Below are 21,050 nucleotides of genomic sequence, written 5' to 3' on the forward strand. Positions count from 1 at the left end.
GACCAAGCACATCAAAATGTCTATCGCGCACTGGAAGGGTGAACCTCTCACACAAACGTCGGATGTTTTCTGGGGTTGCTGGTACGCTGAAGACACTTCTCGACACATCAATGTCATGGGTATGTGACGCTGAAAACTTCATTTTCTCCATTATAAAAGAGAAACTGAAATGTTTGAGAGCGAACACCACGTCGCGTGTGCCTGTGCAATTTGCTGCACTTTCATATATTGAAGGATGTGCGAATGTTATAATGCCTTGGGTGTTTGACAGATAGCTTCCAGTTAGAGGAGATGATACTTCAAGGATACCACTGCGCTTTTCATCGTCATCTATCTTACTGGTATCAAGTCGCCCATCATGTTGCAAGAGAGTCTTGAACAAATATTTCAGTTTTTCGTTATCTAGATACGCATCAGTCGTGGCATCTAAGATCTCAAGAGGAGAAGTAAAAAACTGAACAATGTCAACTTGCTTTCTCTTCAGCTTTAACTCTGCAAACAGTTTGCAACAATGTGGAAATCCGTATGGTATGCTTCTCGCAATAACTTTTCGTTTTTGTGTTTCTGATATATCATTGATATTCTTCTGATTCAGATGATAGTCTAGTATTGCGGATTGCTCCTTATCCGGCAGACGAGATAGATTTGTGACAGCCTTTACCCCAAGAATAGAAGATTTATGTTTTTCAAGGCTGAATTCAACTTCTTTTAAGATATTTAACCTTTGCACAAACACACAGATGACTCCACATGGCTGCCCAGATTCTTCAGACTTTGACATTTTTTCCATGGCGTCGAATATGACAGGTTTCCATGTGCTGAACGCCAGATTATCAAGAGCAAAGGCCCCTATTACATCGTTCATCATGATGACACATTGGTCTGTATTCTTTGTAATAGTGTAATAGTCCTCTACTGTCTTCACTCTAAACACTTCTTTTCCTTGCTTCATCATCTCCTCAAGCACCATGTAGGCCACAGTTGTCTTCCCATCACCACCATTTCCGGTGACTGTGATCCATTTTTGTCCAGCGTCAATCTTCTTCACGATGTCATCAACGAACTGTATTTTGATCATGCCAGATGTCCAAGTATTGATTTCTGAAACTGTCGCATCTGTGAAACGCATAAGATACAATGTTAATGTATCATCTTGACATTGATCGTGATTATGTTGCATATGCCAAAGCAGAATTTAGAGCTACATAATAATTTCACATCTTCACGAACTTATGATCAAACATACTTGTATGCACACTTGGCAAATATTTTTCAAACACTAACGGGAATTTTCAAGGTGCCACACTTACCTGTTATACTCTGTATTTCGGAGTCTTTTGGGGTTTCTGAAAATTATGTCACATAAATCAATGTCAGGTCAGATGTGTAAAACCCATCGCTTTCGAGTCTCCTACAGATGTAACATGTCAATCTACAAGGGTTTCATTGTAAGTGTTTTGTATCTTCCTCCAGCTGCGCCATTTCATGCAGCAATTTATCATATTATTCCACAAGATGTCGTTTTCCACAGTTTTTTTGTCATCGTAAAGATCATCCTACAGATGCACTCCTTGGCGGTGGGTCACGCCGGATACCCGGGTTCGATTCCCACACATGGGTACAATGTGTGAAGCCATTTATGGTGTCCCGCGCCATGATATTGCTGGAATTGTGTGAAACGGCGTAAACGCGCATGCACGCGCGCGCACACACACACAGACACGCACACACACTCACTCACACTTACAGTCATACAGGTGTTTCATGTCTTTCCTCAAATTAGGACATGGTAGAATAAAATAATATGAATGTGTATTATATGTATCTTGAGAGTCAAGCTCCCCCCCCCTAAAAATGGTCACCCATCAAAGGACACTTCGTTGCCTGACTGATTTCTGAAATGGGCACTATACACAAGACCACACGCAGGTGTTTCATGTTATTCCACATCATTCTGTATGTGTTTCCTGTTGGCCTAGGCTATTTTTATCATGCTACTAGGGTGTCATGTACCCTACAGATGTTCTATATCATGCTACTAGGGTGTCATGTACCCTACAGACATTCTATGTTTTGCTACAAGGGTGTCATGTACCCTAGAGATGTGCTATATCATGTTACTGGGTGTCATGTCACCTACAGATGTTCTATATCATGCTACAAGGGTGTCATGTACACTACAGATGTTCTGTATCATGCTACTGGGGTGTCAAGTACTCTACATAGGTTCAATATCATGCTACTAGGGTGCCATGTCCCCTACAGATGTTCTATATCATTATACTTGGTGTCATGCCCCCTACAGATGTTCTGTATCATGCTACTGGGTGCCATGTCTCCTACAGATGTTCTGTATCATGCTACTGGGGTGTCATGTCCCCTACAGATGTTCTATATCATTATCCTTGGTGTCATGCCCCCTACAGATGTTCTGTATCATGCTACTGGGTGCCATGTCTCCTACAGATGTTCTGTATTATGCTACTGGGGTGCCATGTCCCCTACAGATGTTCTGTATCATGCTACTAGGGTGTCATGTACACTACAGATGTTTTATATCATGCTTCTGGGGTGTCATGTTCCTTACATATGTTCTATGTCATTGTACTGTGGTGTCATGTCCCCTACATGTGTTCTATATCATGCTACTAGGGTGTCATGTCCCCTACTGAAGTTCTACATCATGCTACGCAGGTGTCATGTCCCCATACACTGTTTTGTATTACATGCTACTGGTGTGTCATGTACCCTACACTTCTTCTATGTGATACTAATTGCGTTGCCATGTCCCGTAAACTTGTTCTATATCAGGCAATTAGGGTGCCATGTATCATACATGCTACATGTCATGCTACTGGGGCGTCATGTCCCCTACAGATGATCTTTGTCATGCTACTGGGGTGTCATGTCCCCTACAGATGTTCTGTATCACGCTACTGGAGTGTCATGTACACTACATATATTCTATGTCATACTACTGGGTGTCATGTACACTACAGATGTTCTGTATCATGCTACTAGGGTGTCATGTACCCTTCAGATGTTCTATACCATGCTACTGGGTGTCATGTTCCCTACATATGTTCTATATCATGCTACTAGGGTGTCATGTACCCTACAGACGTTCTATGTCTTGCTACAAGGGTGTCATGTCCCCTACTGAAGTTCTACATCATGCTACGCAGGTGTCATGTCCCCATACAATGTTTTATATAACATGCTACTGGTGTGTCATGTACCCTACATTTCTTCTATGTGATACTAATTGCGGTGCCATGTCCCGTAAACTTGTTCTATATCAGGCAATTGGGGTGTCATGTATCATACATGCTACATGTCATGCTACTGGGGCGTCATGTCCCATACAGATGATCTTTGTCATGCTACTAGGGTGTCATGTCCCCTACAGATGTTCTGTATCATGCTACTGGAGTGTCATGTCCCCTACAGATGTTCTGCATCATGCTACTAGGGTGTCATGTACCCTACAGATGTGCTATATCATGCTACTGGGTGTCATGTTCCCTACAGAGGTTCTATATCATGCTACAAGGGTGTCATGTACACTACAGATGTTCTGTATCATGCTACTGGGGTGTCAAGTACTCTACATATGTTCTATATCACGCTACTAGGGTGTCATGTACACTACATATGTTCTATATCATGCTACTGGGGTGTCATGTACACTACAGATGTTCTATATCATGCTACTGGGGTGTCAAGTACTCTACAGATGTTCTATATCATGCTACTACTGGGGTGCCATGTCCCCTACAGATGTTCTATATCATGCTACTAGGGTGTCATGTCCCCTACAGATGTTCTGTATCATGCTACTGGGTGCCATGTCCCCTACATATGTTCTGTATCATGCTACTGGGGTGCCATGTCCCCAACAGATGTTCTGTATCATGCTACTGGGTGTCATGTACTACAGGGTGTCAGTGTATACAGATGTTCTATGTCAGGCTACTTGGGTGTCATGTCCCCTACAGATGTTCTGTATCATGCTACTAGGGTGTCATGTACACTAGAGATGTTCTATGTCATACTAAAGGGTGTCATGTCCCTTACATATGTTCTATGCCATGGTACTGGGGTGTCATGTCCCCCTACATGTGTTCTATATCATGCTACTAGGGTGTCATGTCCCCTACAGAAGTTCTACATCATGCTACACGACAGTCATGTCCCCATACACTGTTTTGTATATCATGCTACTGGTGTGTCATGTACCCTACACTTCTTCTATGTGATACTACTGCGGTGCCATGTCCCGTAAACTTGTTCTACATCAGGCAATTGGGGAGTCATGTATCGTACAGATGTTCTATGTCATGCTACTGGGGCGTCATGTCCCATACAGATGATCTATGTCATGCTACTGGGGTGTCATGTCCCCTACAGATGTTCTGTATCATGCTACTGGGGTGTCATGTTCCCTACAGATGTTCTGTATTATCCTACTAGGGTGTCATGAACACTGCAGATGTTCTATGTCATACTACTGGGTGTCATGTACACTACAGATGTTCTGCATCATGCTACTGGGGTGTCATGTACCCTACAGATGTGCTATATCATGCTACTGGGTGTCATGTTCCCTACAGAGGTTCTATATCATGCTACAAGGGTGTCATGTACACTACAGATGTTCTGTATCATGCTACTGGGGTGTCATGTACTCTACATATGTTCTATATCATGCTACTAGGGTGTCATGTACACTACATATGTTCTATATCATGCTACTAGGGTGTCATGTACACTACATATGTTCTATATCATTTTAGAGAGGTGTCATGTACACTATAGATGTTCTATATCATCATGTAACTGGGGTGTCAAGTACTCTACAAATGTTCTATATCATGCTACTAGGGTGTCATGTACACTACAGATGTTCTGTATCATGCTACTGGGGTGTCAAGTACTTTACATATGTTCTATATCACGCTACTAGGGTGTCATGTACACTACATATGTTCTATATCATTCTACAGGGGTGTCATGTACACTATAGATGTTCTATATCATGTAACTGGGGTGTCAAGTACTCTACAGATATTCTATATCATGCTACTAGGGTGTCATGTACTCTACAGATGTTCTGTATCATGCTACTAGGGTGCCATGTCCCCTACAGACGTTCTATAACATTATACTTGGTGTCATGCCCCTACAGATGTTCTGTATCATGCTACTGGGTGCCATGTCCCCTACAGATGTTCTGTATCATGCTACTGGGGTGCCATGTCCCCTACAGATGTTCTGTATCATGCTACTGGGTGTCATGTACACTAGAGATGTTCTATGTCATACTAAAGGGTGTCATGTCCCTTACATATGTTCTATGCCATGGTACTGGGGTGTCATGTCCCCTACATGTGTTCTATATCATGCTACTAGGGTGTCATGTCCCCTACAGAAGTTCTACATCATGCTACACGACAGTCATGTCCCCATACACTGTTTTGTATATCATGCTACTGGTGTGTCATGTACCCTACACTTCTTCTATGTGATACTACTGCGGTGCCATGTCCCGTAAACTTGTTCTATATCAGGCAATTGGGGAGTCATGTATCGTACAGATGTTCTATGTCATGCTACTGGGGTGTCATGTCCCTACAGATGATCTCTGTGTCATGCTACTGGGGTGTCATGTCCCCTACAGATGTTCTGTATCATGCTACTGGGGTGTCATGTTCCCTACAGATGTTCTGTATTCATGCTACTGGGGTGTCATGAACACTGCAGATGTTCTGTATCATGCTACTGGGTGTCATGTACACTACAGACAGATGTTGTATCATGCTACTGGGGTGTCATGTTCCCCTACAGATGTTCTGTATCATGCTACTAGGGTGTCATGTACACTACAGATGTTCTATGTCATACTACTGGGTGTCATGTACACTACAGATGTTCTGTATCATGCTACTGGGGTGTCATGTCCCCTACAGATGTTCTATATCATGCTACTGGGGTGTCATGTACCCTACAGATGTGCTATATCATGCTACTGGGTGTCATGTTCCCTACAGAGGTTCTATATCATGCTACAAGGGTGTCATGTACACTACAGATGTTCTGTATCATGCTACTGGGGTGTCAAGTACCCTACATATGTTCTATATCATGCTACTGGGGTGTCATGTACACTACAGATGTTCTATATCATGCTACTGGGGTGTCATGTACACTACAGATGTTCTATATCATGTAACTGGGGTGTCAAGTACTCTACAGATGTTCTGTATCATGCTACTAGGGTGTCATGTCCTCTACAGATGTTCTGTATCATGCTACTGGGGTGTCATGTCCCCTACAGATGTTCTATATCATGCTACTGGGTGTCATGTCCCCTACAGATGTTCTGTATCATGCTACTGGGGTGCCATGTCCCCTACAGATGTTCTGTATCATGCTACTGGGGTGTCATGTCCCCTACAGATGTTCTGTATCATGCTACTGGGTGTCATGTACTCTACAGATGTTCTATGTCAGGCTACTTGGGTGTCATGTCCCCTACAGATGTTCTGTATCATGCTACTAGGGTGTCATGTACACTAGAGATGTTCTATGTCATACTAAAGGGTGTCATGTCCCTTACACTACTGGGGTGTCATGTCCCCACAGATGTTCTGTATCATGCTACTGGGGTGTCATGTCCCCTACATGTGTTCTATATCATGCTACTAGGGTGTCATGTCCCCTACAGAAGTTCTACATCATGCTACACGACAGTCATGTCCCCATACACTGTTTTGTATATCATGCTACTGGTGTGTCATGTACCCTACACTTCTTCTATGTGATACTACTGCGGTGCCATGTCCCGTAAACTTGTTCTATATCAGGCAATTGGGGAGTCATGTATCGTACAGATGTTCTATGTCATGCTACTGGGGTGTCATGTCCCCTACAGATGTTCTATGTCATGCTACTGGGGTGTCATGTCCCCTACAGATGTTCTGTCATCATGCTACTGGGGTGTCATGTTCCCTACAGATGTTCTGTATTATGCTACTAGGGTGTCATGAACACTACAGATGTTCTATATCATACTACTGGGTGTCATGTACACTACAGATGTTCTGTATCATGCTACTGGGGTGTCATGTACCCTACAGATGTTCTATATCATGCTACTGGGTGTCATGTTCCCTACAGATGTTCTATATCATGCTACTGGGGTGTCATGTACACTACAGATGTTCTGTATCATGCTACTGGGGTGTCATGTACCCTACAGATGTTCTATATCATGCTACTAGGGTGTCATGTACACTACAGATGTTCTGTATCATGCTACTGGGGTGTCAAGTACTTTACATATGTTCTATATCACGCTACTAGGGTGTCATGTACACTACATATGTTCTATATCATTCTACAGGGGTGTCATGTACACTATAGATGTTCTATATCATGTAACTGGGGTGTCAAGTACTCTACAGATGTTCTATATCATGCTACTAGGGTGTCATGTACACTACAGATGTTCTATATCATGCTACTAGGGTGTCATGTCCCCTACAGATGTTCTATATCATGCTACTGGGTGTCATGCCCCTACAGATGTTCTGTATCATGCTACTGGGTGCCATGTCCCCTACAGATGTTCTGTATCATGCTACTGGGGTGTCATGTCCCCTACAGATGTTCTGTATCATGCTACTGGGTGTCATGTACTCTACAGATGTTCTATGTCATGCTACTAGGGTGTCATGTACACTAGAGATGTTCTATGTCATACTAAAGGGTGTCATGTCCCTTACATATGTTCTATGCCATGGTACTGGGGTGTCATGTCCCCTACATGTGTTCTATATCATGCTACTAGGGTGTCATGTCCCCTACAGAAGTTCTACATCATGCTACACGACAGTCATGTCCCCATACACTGTTTTGTATATCATGCTACTGGTGTGTCATGTACCCTACACTTCTTCTATGTGATACTACTGCGGTGCCATGTCCCGTAAACTTGTTCTACATCAGGCAATTGGGGAGTCATGTATCGTACAGATGTTCTATGTCATGCTACTGGGGCGTCATGTCCCATACAGATGATCTATGTCATGCTACTGGGGTGCCATGTCCCCTACAGATGTTCTGTATCACGCTACTGGGGTGTCATGTTCCCTACATATGTTCTGTATTATCCTACTAGGGTGTCATGAACACTGCAGATGTTCTATGTCATACTACTGGGTGTCATGTACACTACAGATGTTCTGTATCATGCTACTAGGGTGTCATGTACCCTACAGATGTTCTATATCATGCTACTGGGTGTCATGTTCCCTACAGATGTTCTATATCATGCTACAAGGGTGTCATGTACACTACAGATGTTCTGTATCATGCTACTGGGGTGTCATGTACTCTACAGATGTTCTATATCATGCTACTAGGGTGCCATGTCCCCTACAGATGTTCTATATCATTATACTTGGTGTCATGCCCCCTACAGATGTTCTGTATCATGCTACTGGGTGCCATGTCTCCTACAGATGTTCTGTATCATGCTACTGGGGTGTCATGTCCCCTACAGATGTTCTATATCATGCTACTGGGTGTCATGTCCCCTACAGATGTTCTGTATCATGCTACTGGGTGCCATGTCCCCTACAGATGTTCTGTATCATGCTACTGGGGTGCCATGTCCCCTACAGATGTTCTGTATCATGCTGCTGGGATGTCATGTCCCCTATAGATGTTCTATATCATGCTACTAGGGTGTCATGTACACTACAGATGTTCTATATCATGCTACTGGGGTGTCATGTCCCTACAGATGTTCTATGTCATGCTACTGGGGTGTCATGTCCCCTACAGATGTTCTATATCATGCTACTGGGGTGTCATGTCCCCTACTGAAGTTCTACATCATGCTACGCGGGTGTCATGTCCCCATACACTGTTTTGTATTACATGCTACTGGTGTGTCATGTACCCTACACTTCTTCTATGTGATACTACTGCGGTGCCATGTCCCGTAAACTTGTTCTATATCAGGCAATTGGGGTGTCATGTATCGTACAGATGTTCTATGTCATGCTACTGGGGCGTCATGTCCCATACAGATGATCTATGTCATGCTACTGGGGTGCCATGTCCCCTACAGATGTTCTGTATCACGCTACTGGGGTGTCATGTTCCCTACATATGTTCTGTATTATCCTACTAGGGTGTCATGAACACTGCAGATGTTCTATGTCATACTACTGGGTGTCATGTACACTACAGATGTTTTGCATCATGCTACTAGGGTGTCATGTACCCTACAGATGTGCTATATCATGCTACTGGGTGTCATGTTCCCTACAGAGGTTCTATATCATGCTACAGGGGTGTCATGTACACTACAGATGTTCTGTATCATGCTACTGGGGTGTCAAGTACTCTACATATGTTCAATATCATGCTACTAGGGTGCCATGTCCCCTACAGATGTTCTATATCATTATACTTGGTGTCATGCCCCCTACAGATGTTCTGTATCATGCTACTGGGTGCCATGTCTCCTACAGATGTTCTGTATCATGCTACTGGGGTGTCATGTCCCCTACAGATGTTCTATATCATTATACTTGGTGTCATGCCCCTACAGATGTTCTGTATCATGCTACTGGGTGCCATGTCTCCTACAGATGTTCTGTATTATGCTACTGGGGTGCCATGTCCCCTACATATGTTCTGTATCATGCTGCTGGGATGTCATGTCCCCTATAGATGTTCTATATCATGCTACTAGGGTGTCATGTACACTACAGATGTTCTATATCATGCTACTGGGGTGTCATGTTCCTTACATATGTTCTATGTCATTGTACTGGGGTGTCATGTCCCCTACATGTGTTCTATATCATGCTACTAGGGTGTCATGTCCCCTACTGAAGTTCTACATCATGCTACGCAGGTGTCATGTCCCCATACACTGTTTTGTATTACATGCTACTGGTGTGTCATGTACCCTACACTTCTTCTATGTGATACTAACTGCGGTGCCATGTCCCGTAAACTTGTTCTATATCAGGCAATTGGGGTGCCATGTATCATACATGATGTTCTATGTCATGCTACTGGGGCGTCATGTCCCCTACAGATGATCTTTGTCATGCTACTGGGGTGTCATGTCCCCTACAGATGTTCTGTATCACGCTACTGGAGTGTCATGTCCCTTACAGATGTTCTGCATCATGCTACTAGGATGTCATGTACACTACATATATTCTATGTCATACTACTGGGTGTCATGTACACTACAGATGTTCTGTATCATGCTACTAGGGTGTCATGTACCCTACAGATGTTCTATATCATGCTACTGGGTGTCATGTTCCCTACATATGTTCTATATCATGCTACTAGGGTGTCATGTACCCTACAGATGTTCTATGTATCATGCTACTGGGGTGTCATGTCCCCTACTGAAGTTCTACATCATGCTACGCAGGTGTCATGTCCCCATACAATGTTTTATATATCATGCTACTGGTGTGTCATGTACCCTACAGATGTTCTATGTCATGCTAACTGGGGTGCCATGTCCCGTACAGATGTTCTATATCATGCTACTGGGGTGTCATGTCCCATACATGATGTACATGTCATGCTACTGGGGTGTCATGTCCCATACAGATGATCTTTGTCATGCTACTGGGGTGTCATGTCCCCTACAGATGTTCTGTATCATGCTACTGGGGTGTCATGTCCCTACAGATGTTCTGTATCATGCTACTGGGGGTGTCATGTACCCCTACAGATGTTCTATATCATGCTACTGGGGTGTCATGTATGTACACTACAGATGTTCTGTATCATCATGCTACTGGGGTGTCATGTACTTTACAGATGTTCTGTATCATGCTACTAGGGTGTCATGTACACTACAGATGTTCTATGTCATGCTACTGGGGTGTCATGTACATGTTCTATCATGCTATGTTGTCATGTACACTACAGATGTTCTATATCATTATACTGGGGTGTCATGTCCCCTACAGATGTTCTGTATCATGCTACTGGGTGCCATGTCCCCTACAGATGTTCTGTATCATGCTACTGGGGTGTCATGTCCCCTACAGATGTTCTGTATCATGCTACTGGGTGTCATGTACTCTACAGATGTTCTATGTCAGGCTACTTGGGTGTCATGTCCCCTACAGATGTTCTGTATCATGCTACTAGGGTGTCATGTACACTAGAGATGTTCTATGTCATACTAAAGGGTGTCATGTCCCTTACATATGTTCTATGCCATGGTACTGGGGTGTCATGTCCCCTACATGTGTTCTATATCATGCTACTAGGGTGTCATGTCCCCTACAGAAGTTCTACATCATGCTACACGACAGTCATGTCCCCATACACTGTTTTGTATATCATGCTACTGGTGTGTCATGTACCCTACAGATGTTCTATGTCATACTACTAGGGTGCCATGTCCCCTACACTTGTTCTGTATCATGCTACTGGGGTGTCATGTCCCTACAGATGTTCTATGTCATGCTACTGGGGTGTCATGTCCACTACAGATGTTCTATGTCATGCTACTGGGGTGTCATGTCCCCCTACAGATGTTCTGTATCATGCTACTGGGGTGTCATGTTCCCTACAGATGTTCTGTATCATGCTACTAGGGTGTCATGAACACTACAGATGTTCTATGTCATGCTACTGGGTGTCATGTACACTACAGATGTTCTGTATCATGCTACTGGGGTGTCATGTCCCCTACAGATGTTCTATATCATGCTACTGGGTGTCATGTCCCCTACAGATGTTCTATATCATGCTACTGAGGGTGTCATGTACACTACAGATGTTCTGTATCATCTACTGGGTACTGGGGTGTATCATGTACCCTACAGATGTTCTATATCATGCTACTGGGGTGTCATGTCCCCTACAGATGTTCTGTATCATGCTACTGGGGTGTCATGTACCCTACAGATGTTCTATATCATGCTACTTTGGGTGTCATGTACACTACAGATGTTCTATATCATGCTACTGGGGTGTCATGTCCTCTACAGATGTTCTATATCATGCTACTGGGGTGTCATGTACACTACAGATGTTCTGTATCATGCTACTGGGGTGTCATGTCCTTTACAGATGTTCTATATCACATGCTACTAGGGTGTCATGTACACAGATGTTCTATATCATGCTACTGGGGTGTCATGTCCCCTACAGATGTTCTATATCATGCTACTGGGGTGTCATGTACCCTACAGATGTTCTATATCATGCTACTGGGGTGTCATGTCCCCTACAGATGTTCTATATCATGCTACTAGGGTGTCATGTACCTACAGATGTTCTATATCATGCTACTAGGGTGTCATGTCCCCTACAGATGTTCTGTATCATGCTACTGGGGTGTCATGTCCCCTACAGATGTTCTGTATCATGCTACTGGGGTGTCATGTCCCCTACAGATGTTCTGTATCATGCTACTGGGGTGTCATGTCCACTACAGATGTTCTATGTCATGCTACTACTGGGGTGTCATGTGTCCCTACAGATGTTCTATATCATGCTACTGGGGTGTCATGTCCCCTACAGATGTTCTATATCATGCTACTAGGGTGTCATGTCCCCTACAGATGTTCTATATCATGCTACTGGGGTGTCATGTCCCCTACAGATGTTCTATATCATGCTACTGGGGTGTCATGTCCACTACAGATGTTCTATATCATGCTACTGGGGTGTCATGTCCCCTACAGATGTTCTATATCATGCTACTGGGGTGTCATGTACACTACTACAGATACAGATGTTCTATATCATGCTACTGGGGTGTCATGTCCCCCTACAGATGTTCTATGTCATGCTACTGGGGTGTCATGTCCCCTACAGATGTTCTATATCATGCTACTGGGGTGTCATGTCCCCTACAGATGTTCTATATCATGCTACTGGGGTGTCATGTCCCCTACAGATGTTCTATATCATGCTACTGGGGTGTCATGTCCCTACAGATGTTCTGTATCATGCTACTGGGGTGTCATGTCCCCTACAGATGTTCTATATCATGCTACTGGGGTGTCATGTACACTACAGATGTTCTATGTCATGCTACTGGGGTGTCATGTCCCCTACAGATGTTCTATGTCATGCTACTGGGGTGTGCCATGTCCCCTACAGATGTTCTATATCATGCTACTGGGGTGTCATGTCCCCTACAGATGTTCTATATCATGCTACAAGGGGTGTCATGTACACTACAGATGTTCTATATCATGCTACTGGGGTGTCATGTGTCCCTACAGATGTTCTGTATCATGCTACTGGGGTGTCATGTCCCCTACAGATGTTCTGTATTCATGCATACTACAGATGTTTTATGTCATGCCATGTCATGTCCCTACAGATGTTCTCATGCTACTATCATGCTATGTTCTGTATCATGCTACTGGGTGTCATGTGTCTACAGATGTTCTGTATCATGCTACTGGGGTGTCATGTCCCCTACAGATGTTCTATATCATGCTACTGGGGTGTCATGTCCCCTACAGATGTTCTATATCATGCTACTGGGGTGTCATGTCCCCTACAGATGTTCTGTATCATGCTACTGGGGTGTCATGTCCCTACAGATGTTCTGTATCATGCTACTGGGGTGTCATGTCCCCTACAGATGTTCTATATCATGCTACTGGGGTGTCATGTACCCTACAGATGTTCTGTATCATGCTACTGGGGTGTCATGTCCCCTACAGATGTTCTGTATCATGCTACTGGGGTGTCATGTCCACTACAGATGTGTTCTATGTCATGCTACTGGGGTGTCATGTCCCCTACAGATGTTCTATATCATGCTACTGGGGTGTCATGTACCTACAGATGTTCTATATCATGCTACTAGGGTGTCATGTCCCCTACAGATGTTCTACATCATGCTACTGGGGTGTCATGTCCCCTACAGATGTTTTGTATATCATGCTACTGGTGTGTCATGTACCCTACAGATGTTCTATATCATACTACTAGGGTGTCATGTCCCCTACAGATGTTCTGTATCATGCTACTGGGTGTCATGTCCCCTACAGATGTTCTCTATGTCATGCTACTGGGGTGTCATGTCCACTACAGATGTTCTATGTCATGCTACTGGTGTCATGTCATGTCCCCTACAGATGTTCATATCATCATGGGGTGTCATGTCCCCTACAGATGTTCTATATCATGCTACTGGGGTGTCATGTACCCTACAGATGTTCTATATCATGCTACTGGGGTGTCATGTACACTACAGATGTTCTGTATCATGCTACTGGGGTGTCATGTCCACTACAGATGTTCTGTATCATGCTACTGGGGTGTCATGTACACTACAGATGTTCTGTATCATGCTACTGGGGTGTCATGTCCCCTACAGATGTTCTATATCATGCTACTGGGTGTGTCATGTCCCCTACAGATGTTCTATATCATGCTACTGGGGTGTCATGTCCCCTACAGATGTTCTATATCATGCTACTGGGGTGTCATGTACACTACAGATGTTCTGTGTCATGCTACTGGGGTGTCATGTCCCCTACAGATGTTCTATATCATGCTACTGGGGTGTCATGTACACTACAGATGTTCTATATCATGCTACTGGGGTGTCATGTACCCTACAGATGTTCTATATCATGCTACTGGGGTGTCATGTCCCCTACAGATGTTCTATATCATGCTACTGGGGTGTCATGTCCCCTACAGATGTTCTCATATCATGCTACTGGGGTGTCATGTCCCCTACAGATGTTCTATATCATGCTACTGGGGTGTCATGTCCCACTACAGATGTTCTATATCATGCTACTAGGTGCCATGTCCCCTACAGATGTTCTATGTCATGCTACTGGGGTGTCATGTCCCCTACAGATGTTCTATATCATGCTACTGGGGTGTCATGTCCCCTACAGATGTTCTATATCATGCTACTGGGGTGTCATGTCCCTACAGATGTTCTATATCATGCTAGGGGGTGTCATGTCCCCTACAGATGTTCTATATCATGCTACTGGGGTGTCATGTCCCCTACAGATGTTCTATATCATGCTACTGGGTGCCATGTCCCTACAGATGTTCTATATCATGCTACTGGGGTGTCATGTCCCCTACAGATGTTCTATATCATGCTACTGGGGTGTCATGTCCCCTACAGATGTTCTATATCATGCTACTGGGGTGTCATGTCCCCTACAGATGTTCTATATCATGCAGCTGGGGTGTGTCATGTCCCCCTACAGATCATTCTATGTCATATGCTACTGGGGTGTCATGTCCCTACAGATGTTCTCTATCATGCTACTGGGGTGTCATGTCCCCTACAGATGTTCTATATCATGCTACTGGGGTGTCATGTCCCCTACAGATGTTCTATATCATGCTACTGGGGTGTCATGTACACTACAGATGTTCTATATCATGCTACTCAGGGTGTCATGTCCCTACAGATGTTCTATATCATGCTACTAGGGTGTCATGTCTCATACAGATGTTCTGTATATCATGCTATGGGGTGCCATGTACACCTACAGATGTTCTGTATCATGCTACTGGGGTGTCATGTCCCCTACAGATGTTCTGTATCATGCTACTGGGGTGTCATGTCCCACTACAGATGTTCTATATCATGCTACTGGGGTGTCATGTCCCCTACAGATGTTCTATATCATGCTACTGGGGTGTCATGTCCTATGATATATGATACTATATCATGCTACAGATGTTCTGTATGTCCTACTACAGATGTTCTGTATCATGCTACTGGGGTGCCATGTCCCCTACAGATGTTCTGTGTATCATGCTACTGGGGTGCCATGTCCCCTACAGATGTTCTGTATCATGCTACTGGGGTGTCATGTCCCCTACAGATGTTCTATATCATGCTACTAGGGTGTGTCATGTCCCTCTACAGATGTTCTGTATCATGCTACTTGGGTGTCATGTCCCCTACAGATGTTCTGTATCATGCTACTGGGGTGTCATGTCCTACAGATGTTCTATATCATTCTAAAGGGTGTCATGTCCCCTACATATGTTCTATGTCATGGTACTGGGGTGTGTCATGTCCCCTACATGATGTTCTATATCATGCTACTGGGGTGTCATGTCCCCTACAGATGTTCTACATCATGCTACTGGGGTGTCATGTCCCCATACACTGTTTTGTATATCATGCTACTGGGGTGTCATGTCCCCTACAGATGTTCTATATGATACTACTGGGGTGCCATGTCCCCTACAGATGTTCTATATCATGCAATTGGGGGTGTCATGTATCCTACAGATGTTCTATATCATACTACTGGGGTGTCATGTCCCTACAGATGTTCTATATCATGCTACTGGGGGTGTCATGTCCCCTACAGATGTTACAGACGATCTGTATCATGCTACTGGGGTGTCATGTCCCCTACAGATGTTCTGTATCATGCTACTGGGGTGTCATGTACACTGCAGATGTTCTATGTCATGCTACATGGGTGTCATGTACACTACAGATGTTCTGTATCATGCTACTGGGGTGTCATGTACACTACAGATGTTCTGTATCATGCTACTTGGGTGTCATGTACACTACAGATGTTCTATATATCTGGGTGTGGCATGTACACTACAGATGTTCTATATCATGCATGGGTATAGCATGTCCCAATACAGATGTTCTCTCTCATGCTACAGGGATGCCATGTCCACCTACAGGTATTGTCTATCATGCTACGGGGGTGCCATGTCCTGCTGCAGGTGCTCTATATCATGCAGGGTGTTATATGTCCTCCTACCGATGTTCTATATCATGCTACTGGTGTGCAAGGATCACCTAATGCTGTTGTATATGATGATATTAGAGTGGGGCGTCCGCTACAGGCGTTCTATATGATGCAGGGTATCATTCTAATGGGATGCCATGTCCCCTACAGATAGTGTATATCATGTAACTGGGGTGTCATGTCCCACAACAGATGTTCTATATCCTGCAGGGTATACCATGTCCCCCTACAGATAGTTTATGTCATCTTACTGGGGTGTCATGTCCCACAACAGATGTTCTATATCCTGCAGGGTATACCATGTCCCCCTACAGATAGTCTATATCATGTTACTGGGGTGTCATGTCCCACAACAGATGTTCTATATCCTGCAGGGTATACCATGTCCCCTACAGATAGTCTATATCATGTTACTGGGGTGTCATGTCCCACAACAGATGTTCTATATCCTGCAGGGTATGCCATGTCCACCTACAGATAGTCTATATCATGTTACTGGGGTGTCATGTCCCACACACATGTTCTCTGTGATGCTACTGGGAAGCCATGTCCTCTACAGATAGTCTATATCATGTTACTGGGGTGTCATGTCCCACAACAGATGTTCTATATCCTGCAGGGTAAACCATGTCCACCTACAGATAGTCTATATCATGTTACTGGGTGTCATCATGTTCACAACACATGTTCTCTGTGATGCTACTGGGGTGCCATGTCCTCTACAGATAGTCTATATCATGTTACTGGGGTGTCATGTCCCCTATATCCTGCAGATGTTCATATATCCTGCAGGGTCATGTTACTGGGGTGTCATACCATGTCCACCTACAGATAGTCTATATCATGTCATGTTACTGGGGTGTCATGTCCCACAACACATGTTCTCTGTGATGCTACTGGGAAGCCATGTCCTCTACAGATAGTCTATATCATGTCACTGGGGTGTCATGTCCCACAACAGATGTTCTATATCCTGCAGGGTATGCCATGTCCACCTACAGATAGTCTATATCATGTTACTGGGGTGTCATGTCCCATAACAGATGTTCTATATCCTGCAGGGTATACCATGTCCACCTACAGATAGTCTATATCATGTTACTGGGGTGTCATGTCCCACAACACATGTTCTATGTGATGCTACTGGGATGCCATGTCCCCTACAGATAGTCTTTATCATGTTACTGGGGTGTCATGTCCCACAACATGTTCTCTGTGATGCTACTGGGGTGCCATGTCCTCTACAGATAGTCTATATCATGTTACTGGGGGTGTCATGTCCCACAACACATGTGATCCTATCTGTTACTGGGGTGCCATGTCCCCTACAGATAGCCTATGTCATGCTACTGGGGTTGCCATGTCCCCTACAGATGTTCTATCCTCAAGGTATGCCTGGGGTGTCATGTCCAACACATGTTCTCTGTGATGCTACTGGGGTGCCATGTCCTCTACAGATAGTCTATATCATGCAGGGTATTTCATGTCTGCTTACAGATGTTCTGTATCATGCTACTGGGATGGCATGTCTGCTACAGGCGTTCTATATTATGCAGGGTAGTGCATGTCCCTATACAGATAGTCTATGTCATGCTACTGGGGTATCATGTCCCACAAGAGATGTTCTATATCATGCTACTGGTGTGTCATTTTCCCCTAGAGATGTTCTATCCCATGCAGGATGCTGCTTGTCCTCCTACAGGCGTGCCATGTTATGTTTGTCACTGCTGAAATGTTTTAACAAGTACATTGTACTTCATTTGCTTAGTTTGTAGATGCCCAAAAGTGTTTCCTTTGCCGTTGGGATGGTAGTTTCAAATATTAGCAAATCTTCTATTACCATGTGTAACACCGAATGTTTAGCCTTGTGGTGTTTCATTGTCATATCTATCATGTATGTCGAGTGAGTGAGTGAGTTTAGTTTTACGCCGCACTCAGCAATATTCCAGCTATATGGCGGCGGTCTGTAAATAATCGAGTCTGGTCCAGACAATCCAGTGATCAACAACATGAGCATCGATCAGCGCAATTGGGAATCGATGACTTGTGTCAACCAACCAAACAAGCGAGCCTGTCCACCCGATCCCGTTAGTCGCCTCTTACGACAAGCATGGGTTACTGAAGTTTCATTCTAACCCGGACCTTCACGGGTTCATGTTTGTCGAAGTGTCAAATAGCGAATCAAGGCACTGTAAGCTGTTTGAGATATTGTATGGTACATGTGTGCTTATGGTGGCATTTTGTTCACTAAGGGCGGGTGAATTACCCTGTCTACAACGCCAGATTTACAAGATTGCATGTGTATATCGTGTGTGTAAGACTAACCGTCTTATGAGAGAAGAACAGAGGACAATGCTACTTGCACATTGCCTCTCGATACGATCATTTCGGGCCTTTCATTTAACATCAATCAAAAAATTGCAATATATTCCAAAATGTATCGTTTTACTTGTTGGTCTGTTCTGTGTCTTCTGCTGGCTTTCAGCACCGTCACTGGATGTTGATGGCTGGATCACCTGTTGACCACCCATAGATACATTGTGTGCGGTAAGATTGGCCACCTCAGTCTTCTTTGTCAAGTTGAGCTGTGGGTTGTTGATTACTGAAAGAAGAGAGTAGGGCTTCAGTGGTTGCTCCGTGTGGATGACTGGAACACGGGATGCGTACATAGAGATCCAAATGTAAACGTAAGACACCCTGTTGTTGGTGTTTGTTTCTCATATATTACTCTGAACAACCTCCCTACGTCAATTCGCATCGCATCTTGCTACACATGTGCTAATGGGATGAAGGAAAACGACAAATATATCTGTTTCCCAGTGTTTAGCTTTGACAGATCATGCGTGTGTGTAGGTTTCGCATCAAACTGAGACACATTTTCCCTTAAAATGTAACGTGTGCTGTAACAAAGTGATGTAGGGTAGAATGCCAATTTCCCCAAAGGGCAGCTGTGCTCAGTGCATAGCCAGTCTTTGATGTTTTAACACATTTACACATCCATAACTGCAACCATAAATGAATCAAAACCTTCCTGAATCTAATATATAAGTATGATATGTATTGACATATTGACATATAATCAAAACTTATACCTACGTATATTTGTTACTCGCTGTTCGGTATTCACTGATGACATGGCGTTGCCGAATGTTTCTGCTATAGCATGCGTCAAGTCTTGCGTTTCACCTGCAGTAGAAACAACCCACGTGTTTTAAAAGATAATATACAGAAATACGGTCAATTGTTTATGAAAAATCAATGACTTACTTCAAATCCTTCGCACAAACTCACCTTGTGTCAGTGCCACAGCTCCTGCAGAGGCGATGGAGACATATTCGTTTGTCCATCGTCGTTTTGATGAATAACATCTGTGTCTTCACGTGTTTCCGTTTTGTGGTGGCTGTTTCTGTGATATATAGCCTCCAAAGGAGGAAGGAAATCGTTGCTGATACAGAACCGTCTCCTGCTCTTCCTCCTCCTCCTCGGCAACATCACTTCCTGAATCGCCCGTGGAGTAATAAAGGCCTGGTGTAACCTCCCTGTGTCATCGCTGTCGGCACCATCAGAGTCTTGGCGAGAGGGTGAGCTCATTTTGTAACATGTACCACTACCCTTTTCTGGAATTCAGTGGTATAAAGCATAAGTATAAACCCAATAGGTAATGTCTCAGACAGTACTCACATGGCTTCAAGTGTTTCATAAGGATCAAGTGCCTGAATTTAGTTCAAAGAAGTCAAGCTGAGTAAAACAACCTTCATGCATGGTTCAGTAAGATATTTACATGATGCTGTAATTCAATGTGAAAGAGTGATGTAATTGTATCACATTGTTTCTGTGTAGGTTCATTAAATGGTAAAAAGATTATGTTTCTAAACAATCAGTTGTCAGCAAGGCATTACTTCCTAATGTAAGCAGTGGTGTGGAAGTCTATTTTTTAGATTCCTTTTCGGTCAAGTGTAATCTGGAATCTTCTAGAACACAGTGGTCTAGTCACCCACAGCTTGGACGTACCAAAACTCACCAGTTCACCAGCTGGATGATAAGTATGCGATGTGTCATGAAGAAATAGTGAAGGGATTTGCAAGTCTTACAACATTTCATCGTACAAGTTCAATGCTATTTTGATCCCTGCATTATCTGGGTTGTTCTTTCTTGGCTTTCCAAGTATACTGGTATACTGCAGGTTTACTCAACACGAATCAAGTCTCTAGAATTAATACAAATTTTTGTGCTATCGAAGAAATTTCCGACTTT

At 43.8% G+C, this 21,050-nt stretch overlaps 1 protein-coding gene across 1 annotated transcript; it reads right to left on the reverse strand.

Annotated features, from left to right (window-relative positions):
• Nucleotides 1-486: 486 nt before the first annotated feature.
• On the reverse strand, nt 487-20,470 carry LOC124261205. The gene is made up of 6 exons (XM_046695533.1): nt 20,088-20,470; nt 19,893-19,982; nt 19,246-19,398; nt 1,311-1,346; nt 662-1,116; nt 487-492 (listed from the first exon to the last, which is right to left on the reverse strand). Exons 2-6 carry the CDS (start codon nt 19,930-19,932, stop codon nt 487-489), a joined length of 690 nt encoding a protein of 229 aa, XP_046551489.1. The 5' UTR covers nt 19,933-19,982; nt 20,088-20,470.
• Between the last annotated feature and the right edge of the window lie 580 nt (nt 20,471-21,050).

The sequence above is a fragment of the Haliotis rubra genome, unplaced genomic scaffold (assembly GCF_003918875.1).
Source record: "Haliotis rubra isolate DU_JTF1 unplaced genomic scaffold, ASM391887v1 Scf1191, whole genome shotgun sequence".
NCBI classification, from domain to species: Eukaryota; Metazoa; Mollusca; class Gastropoda; order Lepetellida; family Haliotidae; genus Haliotis; species Haliotis rubra.